Below are 14,730 nucleotides of genomic sequence, written 5' to 3'. Positions count from 1 at the left end.
GATCTTTGGAAACAAGCAAAAATGCCAATGTGCAAGAATGCGAGATCGGGAGAATGTCACACACAGTATTCCATACATATCGTAGGTACTCGTACATTGATGCCGTGATCGTCACATTTCGGATTCTAGTGTTATTTCTTGAAGAAATTATTATGTGCGTGCCGATATTCCATTTGTATTGAGTGCGTCATGTGGCCACTCTTCCGGAATAATACTGGGTATGGCGTCAGGCAAGAATATTACTGGGAGTGGCGTCAGGCGAACATATTACTGGGAGTGACGTTAGGCAAGAATATTACTGGGTGTGGCGTCAGGCAAGCATATTACTGGGAGTGACGTCAGGCAAGAATATTACTGGGTGCGGTGTCAGGCAAGAATATTACTGGGTGTGGCGTCAGGCAAGCATATTACTGGGTGTGGCGTCAGGCAAGCATATTACTGGGAGTGACGTCAGGCAAGAATATTACTGGGAGTGACGTCAGGCAAGCATATTACTGGGAGTGACGTCAGGCAAGCATATTACTGGGTGTGGTGTCAGGCAAGCATATTACTGGGTGCGGTGTCAGGCAAGAATATATTATTGGGTGTGGCTTCAGGCAAAAATATTACTGGGTGCGGTGTCAGGCAAGATTATTACTTGGTGTAGCGTCAGGCAAGCATATTACTGGGTGTGGTGTCAGGCAAGAATATTACTGGCGGTATTACTGGCAAGTACGGATACCAGACATGCTTAACTCTTTTGGCGAACACCTGGTGTCATCACTGATTTTCAGTAATCCATTTATATAACCATCATCAGTATTTTTCCTTCTAAGCTCAGTGAAATCAGTTTCGGCAAATAATCGAGAGTGGTTATTCTCCAGAGTTGCCGTTTTATATATCTGGTACTTGGACACTATACCTCGGGCGAAATGTAGTCTGTCTCAAACAGGACACATCCACCAAACACAGAGGTATAATGTGTATGCATATGATGACGTCTCCCTTTTGTATTGCATGCGATGGTTTCTGTACGTATGAATTCCAATCTGAAAGCCTTTGCCTCTCTGTGACCAATGTGCATCCATGGTTCAGAATCTGTCCTGAGTGTTGTACATCTCACAACATGGAACCGTGCAAGAATGTACCGCCTGGACGCATTGTATTGACTGTACCTTTCCATAGCAACTGAACTATAGCCCACACTCTGGGCAAGGAACCTCTTTCCTCTGTCAAGCATAATTTCGCTTGTGTTTCAGTGCGGAGCGGCGATTTTGACATCAGTAAGCATAACGCATGGAGTAACTGCATTTTGACGGTTTCTCTCTCAAATCTCTCCTTTGTACACGGTGTCATTTTCAGCTTTTAACTGTACTGTTGAGTATAGCACAACTTTCTAATGTATGGTGCTCTGAAGGGCCCATAAAGCGAGTCTCCGGTCAGAGCACCACCATTGTCTACATGAAGGTGTACATTTCCTACGTATCTCCGTTTTTATCTTCATATCTTCTTGAATGTAGTGTTACTCTTATATATTCTTATATATCTTAATGAATTTTTAGCTTTTGTTTGTTTTTATTTCGTGAACATTTATCCCGGAAAGATCGGATACATGTGTAATGTTTGTCTATGTATTTTCTCTCGAATGTCCACGTCGAAATAAACATGTTTCTAATAGATCTGGATTTCATGCACAATTTGCACAGTGTTATGTGTGTTTTAAGGTATGTGTGTCGTCAGGAATTTTCAAGCGTGAAAAATTAATGCTTAATTATCATTTTATTAGAATTTGGATATTCCTATTTTTCAATCCAATGTCATATCAGCATCAAAGAAGAGAAAATAGGAATGCCCTTGTCTTTTGTAATATCGTGCATCGAATGTATTTATTTTCAGTTCTCAATGTATTTTCAAAGTTGATGATGTTATATGTTAAACAATATTTAGAAGTGTTTACCATGTAGAATTAGTTCGTACTTTCGCTATAAATATTGTTTTGTTGTATTTTACAACTACAATTCTTGCTACTACAAACATATACTTCAAGTAAGACCGACGGGGATGCAGATGGTAAGGTATGGGATGTTTCCAGGGCAACGCATAGCAGTATCCGTACTTTAAAGTTACGCAAGCTGAATAATTACAGGAAGGTGGTCAAATGCGTATCTTGGTAACCCAAAGGCGTTGATAATCGTTCCTCATTGGTTTGGCCGCCGTCAGGAAGCTGAAACATGTTGCACACATTATGTGTCTTCGTAACCGTTCGTTTCGCACGCTAGAAACCTATGATCGTGATTTCGGATCCCGGTTCGACCCGATTATGTTTCATGGTTTGACAGCACCATACTCGAGCTCGTGGGTTTCATCAAAGCAATAAGCGTCTGAGACCTGCATTACTTCGGGCTTTCCGCTCACATTAGATGACACGCCGTGATATAACTGGAATACTGTTCAAAGCGGCGTGAAACCAAGCCCTACTTCGTTACCCGAGTGCGTGAATCGTTGCTGATCACTGATGTGTCCTGTGATATAATAACGCCCTGATATAGCTTGAAGATATTTCCCAGCGGTAGTTGAAGACCTCGTGACGCGAATGCGAGGTCGCTTCTCGTCCAAGGTTTGTCTGGTTTAGGCCAATATGTAGGACATTGTGTGGGGCTGGTGATGTAATCGTCGTCGTCCACGTCGTGTTGCAGTGTCGAAGCGGGAGCACCGGCTGCATAAGGCGGCCAGGGACAACGAGGTCGAGATCATTCGGAAGCTCACCAAGGAACGGGTGGACCTGAACTGCAGGAACAACGTATGTCCGTTATCTACATCAAAGTCTTTGTGTCAGGTTGCCATGGTGATAGGGATAGAAGATGCAGTAGAATCTACCTATAGGGACCGACTATTTGAACGACTGGTTCGATACACCTTTCTAGAGGCCAACAACTCTTGTCTCAAAAGAGTGACCGAAAAGTGTATAGTAAAAATCCTACTACCCGATTTCAGTTGTTTCACCACTATTTTGCCTTCCAGCCCAATGTAATCTGTTGCGGTAGAAACTCGAGACTCATTATTCTCTGGCGGTGTAGTTAAATATTTACACAAGTAAAGATCAGTGTAGCGTGAGCCTAAGATGAGCCTCGGTTGGACCACGACAATGAAGTATGAGTCTCACTTATGGTCATTTTACTTAAAAATAATGAGACTATGTCGGCTTAGCGGTCGGGTAGCCTAGTGGATAGGTGCGTTAGCTCCTCACGCCGACATGGGTACAATGTGTGAAGCTCATTTCTGGTGTCCCCGCCGTGATATTGCTGGAATATTGCTAAAAGCGACGTAAAACCAAATTCACTCACTCACTTTGTCGGCTTTAGAGCACGCACCTATATAATGTAGAATGTAGAATGGGTCCTTCATACTGGAGTCTGACTGGTCTTTGAATATTTGTATCCATCATTAATAACCACGGAACGTGTTCTACAGAACTGAATATGACCTTGTATATGCGTGGTGCCATGTTTTAGTTGGACCGGACTCCTCTTCACTGGGCCGCGGCTAACGGAAATGTTGAATCCGCTGAAGCTATCATAGAGGGCGGGGCCGATCTGGAGAGTAAAGACAAGGTATTGTATCTAGTAAAGACAAGGTATGGTCTCTAGTAAAGACAAGGTATGGTCTCTAGTAAAGACAAGGTATGGTCTCTAGTAAAGACAAGGTATGGTCTCTAGTAAAGACAAGGTATGGTCTCAAGTAAAGGCAAGGTATGGTATCCAGTAAAGACAAGGCATGGTATCTAGTAAAGACATGGTATGGTCTCTAGTAAAGACAAGGTACGGTCTCTAGTAAAGACAAGGTACGGTCTCTAGTAAGGACAAGGTATGGTCTCAAGTAAAGACAAGGTATGGTCTCTAGTAAAGACATGGTATGGTCTCTAGTAAAGACAAGGTATGGTCTCAAGTAAAGGCAAGGTATGGTATCCAGTAAAGACAAGGCATGGTATCTAGTAAAGACATGGTATGGTCTCTAGTAAAGACAAGGTACGGTCTCTAGTAAAGACAAGGTACGGTCTCTAAGGACAAGGTATGGTCTCAAGTAAAGACAAGGTATGGTCTCTAGTAAAGACAAGGCATGGTATCTAGTAAAGACAAGGTATGGTCTCTAGTAAAGACAAGGTACGGTCTCTAGTAAAGACAAGGTACGGTCTCTAGTAAGGACAAGGTATGGTCTCAAGTAAAGACAAGGTATGGTCTCTAGTAAAGACAAGTTATGGTCTCTAGTAAAGACCAGGTATGGTCTCTAGTAAAGACAAGGTATGGTCTCAAGTAAAGGCAAGGTATGGTATCTAGTAAAGACAAGGTATGGTCTCTAGTAAAGACAAGGTATGGTATCCAGTAAAGACAAGGCATGGTATCTAGTAAAGACAAGGCATGGTATCTAGTAAAGACAAGGTATGGTCTCAAGTAAAGACAAGGTATGGTCTCTAGTAAAGACAAGGTATGGTCTCAAGTAAAGGCAAGGTATGGTATCTAGTAAAGACAAGGTATGGTCTCTAGTAAAGACAAGGTATGGTATCCAGTAAAGACAAGGCATGGTATCTAGTAAAAGCATGGTATGGTCACTAGTAAAGACAAGGTATGGTCTCTAGTAAAGACAAGCTATGGTCTCTAGTAAAGACAAGAAGGTATGGTATCTAGTAAAGACATGGTATGGTATCTAGTAAAGACAAGGTACGGTCTCTAGTAAAGACAAGGTACGGTCTCTAGTAAGGACAAGGTATGGTCTCAAGTAAAGACAAGGTATGGTCTCTAGTAAAGACAAGTTATGGTCTCTAGTAAAGACCAGGTATGGTCTCTAGTAAAGACAAGGTATGGTCTCAAGTAAAGGCAAGGTATGGTATCTAGTAAAGACAAGGTATGGTCTCTAGTAAAGACAAGGTATGGTATCCAGTAAAGACAAGGCATGGTATCTAGTAAAGACAAGGCATGGTATCTAGTAAAGACAAGGTATGGTCTCAAGTAAAGACAAGGTATGGTCTCTAGTAAAGACAAGGTATGGTCTCAAGTAAAGGCAAGGTATGGTATCTAGTAAAGACAAGGTATGGTCTCTAGTAAAGACAAGGTATGGTATCCAGTAAAGACAAGGCATGGTATCTAGTAAAAGCATGGTATGGTCACTAGTAAAGACAAGGTATGGTCTCTAGTAAAGACAAGCTATGGTCTCTAGTAAAGACAAGAAGGTATGGTATCTAGTAAAGACATGGTATGGTATCTAGTAAAGACAAGGTATGGTCTCTAGTAAAGACAAGGTATGGTATCCAGTAAAGACAAGGCATGGTATCTAGTAAAGACAAGGCATGGTATCTAGTAAAGACAAGGTATGGTCTCAAGTAAAGACAAGGTATGGTCTCTAGTAAAGACAAGGTATGGTCTCAAGTAAAGGCAAGGTATGGTATCTAGTAAAGACAAGGTATGGTCTCTAGTAAAGACAAGGTATGGTATCCAGTAAAGACAAGGCATGGTATCTAGTAAAAGCATGGTATGGTCACTAGTAAAGACAAGGTATGGTCTCTAGTAAAGACAAGGTATGGTCTCTAGTAAAGACAAGAAGGTATGGTATCTAGTAAAGACATGGTATGGTATCTAGTAAAGACAAGGTATGGTCTCTAGTAAAGGCAAGGTATGGTCTCAAGTAAAGACAAAGTATGGTCTCTACTAAAGACAAGGTATGGTCTCTAGTAAAGACAAGGTATGGTCTGTAGTAAAGACAAGGTATAGTCTCTATTTAAGACCAGGTATGGTATCCAGTAAAGACAAGGCATGGTCTCTAGTAAAGACAAGGTATAGTCTCAAGTAAAGGCAAGGTATGGTTTCTAGTAAAGACAAGGTATGGTCTCTAGTAAAGACAAGGTATGGTCTCTAGTAAAGACAAGGTATGGTCTCTAGTAAAGACAAGATATGGTGTCTCGTAAAGACATGGTATGGTCTCTAGAAAAGACAAGGTATGGTCTCTAGTAAAGACATGGTATGATATCTAGTAAAGACAAGGTATGGTCTCTAGTAAAGGCAAGGTATGGTATCTAGTAAAGACAAGGTATGGTCTCTAGTAAAAACAAGGTATGGTCTCTAGTAAGGACAAGGTATGGTCTGTAGTAAAGACAAGGTATAGTCTCAAGTAAAGGCAAGGTATGGTCTCTAGTAAAGACAAGGCATGGTATCTAGTAAAGACAAAGTATGGTCTCAAGTAAAGGCAAGGTATGGTATCCAGTAAAGACAAGGCATGGTATCTAGTAAAGACACCGATAGCCTCTAGTTAAGACATGGTTTGGTCTCTATGTTCAGTAAAGACGAGGTATGGGGTACATATTTAGTAAAGACGAGGTATGTTCTCTAGTAAACACAAAACATGGTCCCTATGTTCAGTGAAGACAATGTTTAGTCTTCATGTTTAGTAAAGACGAGGTATGGTCTCTGTGTTAAGTTATAGCAAGGGTATAGTCTTAATGTTAAGTGAAGACAATGCATTGTCTCTATGTTTATTAAAGACAAGGTATGGTCTATATCTCTAGTTAAAGACAGGATGTGATCTCTATGTTTAGTTAACACAGGGTGTGGTCTCCATGTTTAGTTAAAGACAGGGCATAGTATCTATGTATATTTAAGACAGGGTATAGTCCCTATTTTCAAGCACGATATAGTTGGTGAAAGGTCTGAACCATATTTACGGTGATTCCACTTGGTCAATTTGTGAAGATCATGGATTGTGCATGTGATTGGCTGCCTATATTCGGCCAATCACTTATAATGCATGTTGCTTTTGCCCGTAGTAGGGTAGTTATTGCTAATCCACGTTGATGATGTGCCTGCATGTGTGTGTTGGTGGTGGCCCGTAGTAAGGTCTTCACATATATGAGTGTGATGGTGGTTGCCCGAAGTAGGGTCATCATATGTATGTGTGTTGATGGTGGCCCGTAGTAGGTATTCATATAAATGAGTGTGATGGTGGTTGCCCGAAGTAGGATCATCATATGTATGTGTGTTGGTGGTGGCCCGTAGTAGGTATTCATATATATGAGTTTGATGGTGGTTGCCCGAAGTAGGGTCATCATATGTATGTGTGTTGATGATGGCCCGTAGTAGGGCTTCATATATATGAGTGTGATGGTGGTTGCCCGAAGTAGGGTCATCATATGTATGTGTGTTGATGGTGGCCCGTAGTAGGTCTTCATATATATGAGTTTGATGGTGGTTGCCCGAAGTAGGATCATCATATGTATGTGTGTTGATGGTGGCCCGTAGTAGGTCTTCACATATATGAGTTTGATGGTGGTTGCCCGAAGTAGGGTCATCATATGTATGTGTGTTGATGGTGGCCCGTAGTAGGTCTTCACATATATGAGTTTGATGGTGGTTGCCCGAAGTAGGGTCATCATATGTATGTGTGTTGGTGGTGGCCCGTAGTAGGTCTTCACATATATGATGGTGGTTGCCTGAAGTAGGATCATCATATGTATGTGTGTTGATGGTGGCCCGTAGTAGGTCTTCACATATATGAGTGTGATGGTGGTTGCCCGAAGTAGGGTCATCATATGTATGTGTGTTGATGGTGGCCCGTAGTAGGTCTTCATATATATGAGTGTGATGGTGGTTGCCCGAAGTAGGATCATCATATGTATGTGTGTTGATTGTGGCCCGTAGTACGGTCTTCATATATATGAGTGTTGGTGACGGGTATCATATATATGTGTGGTGGTGGTTGCCCGAAGTTTGGCTATCATGTGTAATGCACGCTGATTGGTTGCCTATGGTAAATATAGAAGCACGTGTATGACAATATTTGTCTGTTTCAGTACGGGATGAGAGCGGTGCTGTGGGCGGCTTGGTTCGGACACCTGCCAGTATTAAAATGCCTTCTTAACGCTGGTGCTACCCCACACTGTCAGAACAAGGTGAGCGAAGTATGCCTGATCGTTTGGCAACCCCACACAGCATCTTATATGGAATCGGTTATCGAGCATTACTGCTGGTGGTTCTCAAGTGAACAGGTATCTGATAAATGGTCAGAGTTCTTATAGCTGCATAGTATCTAGAATTTGTCAGTTTTGTGAACACTGCAGAAAATAATATCCTGATATGTTCGTTCATCTTCCCGAGGCAAGAGCGTCCACAAGCCTTTTTATCAAAGTCGTTCCTGTGCTGAATATGATTGGGCCATCCGCACATATCGTTAGTCCAATCAGAGAACGTTTCATAAACTCAACATCCACGACTGGTACACCTTCGTATGAAAGTAATTTACCGCTGTAATGTGTCTTTTTCATCTTTTAAACCCCCAAATGATTGCCTATGTTTTGTGTCAGGGATGAAATCGCGAATGTTTTCGTTGTCTGATCGACTTGGTCGTCGCCATCTTTGTGAAGCTATACAAGGGGCACAACTCGAGGTGGCGCCATGGTCGAGCCAAGAAAAGTAGCCTTGTTGTGGCAAGGGTAGAAACTAGGCTTTGATATAGGGTAGTGGACACGCTTGCCTCGGGAAGATGATGTTCGTCTTTAAACAGAATACAATTCACGGATAAGTATTATATGTTTTATGCGAATATGCAGAAATGCGGCTTTGTTAATGTCAAGTTACAATGTAGTATAACACAAAAAAGTCAACATACATATTGCATGGTATGGACTAAGAAGTTCCCAATTTGTTACTTGATAATGTCATATACACCCATGACCGTATAGCATGTGCTGTAGGTCCATGACATGAGCATCTTCAACGTCTACATGTCCATGTGATAATATTCCAGCAAGGTGTACATGTCCATGTGTTAATATTCCAGCAAGGTCTACATGTCCGTGTGTTAATATTCCAACAAGGTCTACATGTCCATGTGATAATATTCCAACAAGGTATACATGTCCATGTGTGAATATTCCAGCAAGGTCTACATGTCCATGTGTGAATATTCCAGCAAGGTCTACATGTCCGTGTGTTAATATTCCAGCAAGGTCTACATGTCCATGTGTTAATATTCCAACAAGGTCTACATGTCCATGTGATAATATTCCAGCAAGGTCTACATGCCCATGTGTTAATATTCCAACAAGGTCTACATGTCCGTGTGTTAATATTCCAGCAAGGTCTACATGTCCATGTGTTAATATTCCAGCAAGGTCTCGGACTGATCCACTGCGCTGCTGAAAATAACCAAGTGGAAGTCATGCACTTCCTGTTCGAAGCCTTGGAGAACCCGAACGTCAACATCACGGAGAAGGTAGCTACACTAAACTGCCTGTATAACTGAGGTCTTTGTAAGTGGCTAACATGTGGCAAGCTGCACATTGTTACATAGCTGTAAAACAATTGTAGGGTAAATGCAGATTAATTCTAATGCTACCGACTGCTAGATGTTTAACAAATTATGCATAGATGGCACAGATTCCTTTAGCTTCTTCAACGTTACCTGTGTGGCCTAGTACATCGCCAGGTGTCTCCTTTGTCCAGTTACATTTCCTTGAGTTTCGTGATTTAGCCTGCTGCTTGTGCATGACGACACCGTGACTGTGTCCATCTTAACCACGCTCCCGTACCCCCTCTAATAGAGAATCTGTTTGCCGATCCCGCCATTACGCTGTCACATTCTCCATAGTCTCCATCACTGTGTCATGTACAGCGAAATGCACTACGTCAACTTATACCATGCTCTATTGGCCAAATGTCTGCTCTTATTGCTTTGTATACATGAGTTATATAATGACATAACAATATGTTTCCTATGGCTCAACATTGGCATGCGCAAGTTATATAATGACATAACAATACGTTTCCTATGGCTCAACATTGCCATGCGCGAGTTATTTAATGACCTAACAATACGTTTCCTATGGCTCAACATTGGTATGCGCGAGTTATATAATGACATAACAATATGTTTCCTATGGCTCAACATTGGCATGCGCGAGTTATATAATGACATAACAATATGTTTCCTATGGCTCAACATTGGCATGCGTGAGTTATATAATGACATAACAATATGTTTCCTATGGCTAAACTTTGGCATGCATGAGTTATAGTCTGGAAGGTAATTTAAGGTACCGACGTTTACTACAATATCTGAAAAACTATCGGACCTACTGCTGTCAAAGTTGGTATGATATTATTAAACAGTCATACATAACTGGATATTACATTTAAAGACAATCGGGGCATGAATAAAAAATCTGTCTATTTAGCTATCACTATATTTCATCAACAATCAGACCTGTTCGTCACGGGTGGAACGAGCATTCATTGAAACAGCCATCTGTATAATGCTACCCCTGTGTCACATGGCCATATGACACAGTTTAACCAATCAACTCAACTCGAAAGATTGCACGGGAATCACGCACGCACGAATACGGTATTAGCGTTGGGCGTCTCAACGTGCGAGACTATATATAATAACATGACGTTATGTTTCATTTGGCTCAATTTCGGCATGCGTTAATTATATAATGACGTGACGTAAATATGTTTCACTTCTTTATCTTAAGAGACTTGGTATATTTTCCAGGTTGCAATATGTATGCATGTCAAGCTAAGATTACTCTTGTCTCACTAACACTTCTCACATTCCGTTCAAGCGACGAAAAATACCGTTTGTGGACACACCTATCAAGGTGGGGATAAGTAACCATCCTGTACACGTTTACTTTTCTCTGATAAGTTGATTGACCTATTTGTGCACCTGAGTCCATCCCACCCCACCCCACCCTGCTTAATTGGTGCAGGTATCACTGGTTCAATGCAGTCTAGACGCCAATCCAAAAAGTCTGGCGCGAACTGGTGACTCTCGTTATGTGAAACTCGGTTACCCAGAATGCATGCTAAACAAACACTTGGCACCGGGTTAGTCACGTGGCACCCCTCTCCAGATCCGCTAATGCCCTTCTTACCATTTCCAAATAACGAGAGTCACCTGCACATGACGGAAGTGACCCATACTTCCGGTTATAACATCTTCCGGTTAAAATATCAAGTGAATCAGTATTCAAATCCAGACTGGACTTTACAGATTGATGTTTTTCGACTTTTTGGTTCTGGTCGTCCAGTTTTGTCGTAAATTAAGATATATCCGAGGATAAGTATGGGTTTCAGTTATTTCGTCTGCCTATCCTAGTCCTAGCCGCATATCAGTGGGTTCTAGACATGCCATTGCCTAGTTGTTCAAGAAGCTTATAGGTTAAAGAGATGCGAGTTCATTTTCTAGATTCCCCAAATGCTTACCCGTAAGTTACGAGATATTAGCTGATTGCCAAGCTGCTCTGTTCGATTAGTATTTTACACGTGCTTAACAGTAGTCAGTCCCTTGCACCAGAGTAATAAGCTGTAATCGATATCACCTGGGAATAATTAGAATCTCGTATTTTAGTCTCACAGCTGTAGTTAAGGTTCGGTAAAGGCAAAACGCCCGTTTTACCGAGTTGCACCACTCCCTAGTGTCAAGTTACACGGAGATCAGCCGGGGAAGGGGTCAGTCGGGTATAATCACCGGCACCATCGTTCTTCTCAATACAACACACGTTGGTGGCATAGTTTGGTTGTTGAAACGTCCATTCGTCATGCCAAACTCCGAGTTCGGGTCCCTTTTTCGATACAATGAGTTCATTCTTGTGTCCCGCCGGGATATTTTTTAATATTGCTAAAAGCACTATGGAAATGCTACATCCGGATCTGGTTACATGTGTTCCAACCATTTCAACGTTATATTTCACCGGCACAATGTACATGTTACACCCAGACTGTGCAACTGCCCGTTGCATACAGCTTGCCCAATGCATGCAATGTGCATACAAGTATCTGCTCATTGCATGCGAATGAAAAATAAGTCTCCAAATGTTTCACAATATTGGCAACCAGCTCGCTCATTTCACGCCATGGGCAGGAATTGTTCTGCCCAAAGCACGCATTTAAACTTGGTAGGTCTTAGGCAAACGGCCTGCCCAATGCATGCAATGGGCAGTTGCACAGACTGGGTGTAACATATAAACTGAGAAAAAAGCCTACTACCTTAATTAGTAACAGGGGCTAGAAGGTTAGTAAACAATCACTATCCTGATTGGAGGTTCACTTTCGGAGCCAAGACCTGATATAATTGCTCACTTTCGCCTTGGTCAGTGTCACGTTCGCCATTTTGAAACATGAAAGATGATTATGAGTCAGTGTGTTAGGTATTGACTTTGTTACGTTGTTAATGTTATTTTTCTCGTGACTGACAAAGTTATGAACTTCATAGCATGTCCTCAATGAAAGGAGGTTTTCGTAATATTATGTAAATAAACTTAAAATGCCACTGAAAATCAATATATGTTAGCTTTCTCCTGTTTTGTTTATGTCAAGTGTTATTTTTATATTTTTTTACAAATTGTATTTAGCAGATGTCAACAGGGAGAGCAGAAAGACCTAGAAACGAGCCTTAAATAAAGTGTTGTAAAACGTAAAAGTTTAGTAAACATACTATTACAGTTTGTAAATTATGAGATTAGTAAATAGCACTGATTAAATTAGTATACTAGTAATTCACTACTTAAACCATTAGCTCTTTGTTAGATCGATAGTGATTTTAACAATCTACGCTGGGCCATTACTAATCTAAGTAGTAAACAGTTACTTTTTGCTTAGTAAATTCTACTAACATGTATGTGCCTGAGTTGACAAGGACTACGTCCGAAAACTTAACTAACTATTTCTGTCAGTGTAGCAGTTTCGGATCAAGATCACGTTTCCCTTCAGCCTAGGCTGACCCTCCAGTAACATTGTAACTGGTTCTTTGTACTGTAGCTCACCTGTTTCTGAACCCCTGCAGTGTGCAACGGCCTGGTCTTTTTTCTCAATTTCTCTTTACATTGCATCATATTTCTACTGACACACTGGACAAGACTATTTTCATCGTGTGGGTTCTTTTCGTTATCAATTTGAATCAATTTTTATTCCAGTCTTTTATCATCTCAAATGTTCATTGGTAAGGAACTATGGTATTAGATACTTTACATATATTCTTTTAACACATCTGTATTCAGCATCAAATATTATTATAATTTTTAAAAACATACATTTTCATGATATATATTTTTTGGTTCGTTTGTCTCCGTTAAATTACAACTTTTTCTATCTTATTACATCGACTGCCTGCCACGTGATATCTACAGATGGTGTGGCCAAAAGACTGCATGGCATGTTTCTTCTTTAACAATAAATCGTGCTGAATATTACAGTATTGCTAGTATATATACCACCCCCTGCACAGGCAGTGAGCCTGTCTAGATATGACCACTCTAGAGACGCGATAACAGGTGGCAACCATGCAGGACTTCTTTTAATCCTGCAAACGCTGTTTGTTTTTAACAGCAAAAATTTTTAGAGTCATAATACAATGCAACTCTATTGTTGTTTTTAATTCTCCATTTATCCGATTATTTTCCTTTTATTAGACCGTCCATTCAATATTCTGGATTCTTGATAGAGGGAAAATATATTTTCCGTCAATGCTTGAAGAAATACGGTTTGCTTTCTAGTCGCACAGTTTAAGGACATTTATTGAACACTTTTTTGAGGAAAGGCAAAACTGTTTTTTAAGTCCTTTTCTCCTCTTAGGTCCCCTTGAGATTGTGAAGTTATGGTGGATGCAGATACAACGATTCTTGACTAATTGTGTTAATTAACAAACGCTTCTAATCACCCACCTTTAACTGTGATATAGAACATGAGACATGTAATGTTAATGATAGCATAACTACATGATTGAATAGTTGATAAGGTGAATTTGCGTCATACTCCAGTTAATTAGATGTAGCCATTACCTAACTCTTCCGCTCTAAACATATCAATTAACAATTATGTCACATATAATGTTTCTAATCAAGGTTCAACATTTATAAGCACGTGCTTGTTGACATTCTTCTGGTTGACGGGTAAATTGTTGATTCATATGTCCACAGAATGACAGAACTGCGCTTCACCTAGCGGCTGAAAACGGAAACCTTGACGTCATTTTTAAACTCCTGGAGATGAGGGCAGAGATCCAGCGTAAAGATAAGGTAAAGCTCAGATGACTGATCCCGTCCTTGCTGGCGTCAGATCTCCCTCTATGCTGGCGTCAGATCTCCCTCTATGCTGGCGTCAGATCTCCCTCTATGCTGGCGTCAGATCTCCCTCTATGCTGGCGTCAGATCTCCCTCTATGCTGGCGTCAGATCTCCCTCTATGCTGGCGTCATATCTCCTCTATGCTGGCGTCAGTCTCGCTCTATGCTGGCGTCAGCTTTCCCTCTATTTTGGCGTCCGATCTCCTCTATGCTTGCGTCAGATCTCTCTCTATGTTGGCGTCAGTCTCCCTCTATGCTGGCATCAGATCCCCCTCTATGTTGGCGTCAGTCTCCATCTATGTTGGCGTCAGTCTCCCTCTATGCTGGCGTCAGATTTCCCTCTATTTTGGTGTCAGATCCGCCTCTATGTTGGCGTCAGTCTCCCTCTATGCTGGCGTCAGAACCCCCTCTATGCTGGCGTCAGTCTCCCTCTATGCTGGCGTCAGATTTCCCTCTATTTTGGCGTCAGATCTCCTCTATGCTTGCGTCAGATCTCTCTCTATGTTGGCGTCAGTCTCCCTCTATGCTGGCATCAGATCTCCATCTATGCTGGCGTCAGTCTCCCTCTATGTTGGCGTCAGTCTCCCTCTATGCTGGCGTCAGATTTCCCTCTATTTTGGCGTCAGATCTCCTCTATGCTTGC

The 14,730-nt window shown here is 41.4% G+C and overlaps 1 protein-coding gene across 1 annotated transcript in view; it reads left to right on the top strand.

The window, feature by feature from the left end:
• Positions 1 to 14,730, top strand: part of LOC139463133 (ankyrin repeat and death domain-containing protein 1A-like) — a 58,590-nt gene that overhangs the window by 31,457 nt on the left and 12,403 nt on the right. The window contains exons 3-7 of the mRNA XM_071244563.1: positions 2,676 to 2,779; positions 3,492 to 3,590; positions 7,814 to 7,912; positions 9,130 to 9,234; positions 13,943 to 14,041. Of these exons, the coding sequence (XP_071100664.1) occupies positions 2,676 to 2,779; positions 3,492 to 3,590; positions 7,814 to 7,912; positions 9,130 to 9,234; positions 13,943 to 14,041 (506 nt within the window). The remainder of the gene's footprint in view (positions 1 to 2,675; positions 2,780 to 3,491; positions 3,591 to 7,813; positions 7,913 to 9,129; positions 9,235 to 13,942; positions 14,042 to 14,730) is intronic.

Source organism: Haliotis cracherodii, unplaced genomic scaffold, assembly GCF_022045235.1.
Source record: "Haliotis cracherodii isolate W230 unplaced genomic scaffold, xgHalCrac1.p SCAF_1, whole genome shotgun sequence".
In the NCBI taxonomy this organism is placed as follows: Eukaryota; Metazoa; Mollusca; class Gastropoda; order Lepetellida; family Haliotidae; genus Haliotis; species Haliotis cracherodii.
This window is presented reverse-complemented; position numbering and strand designations above follow the sequence as displayed.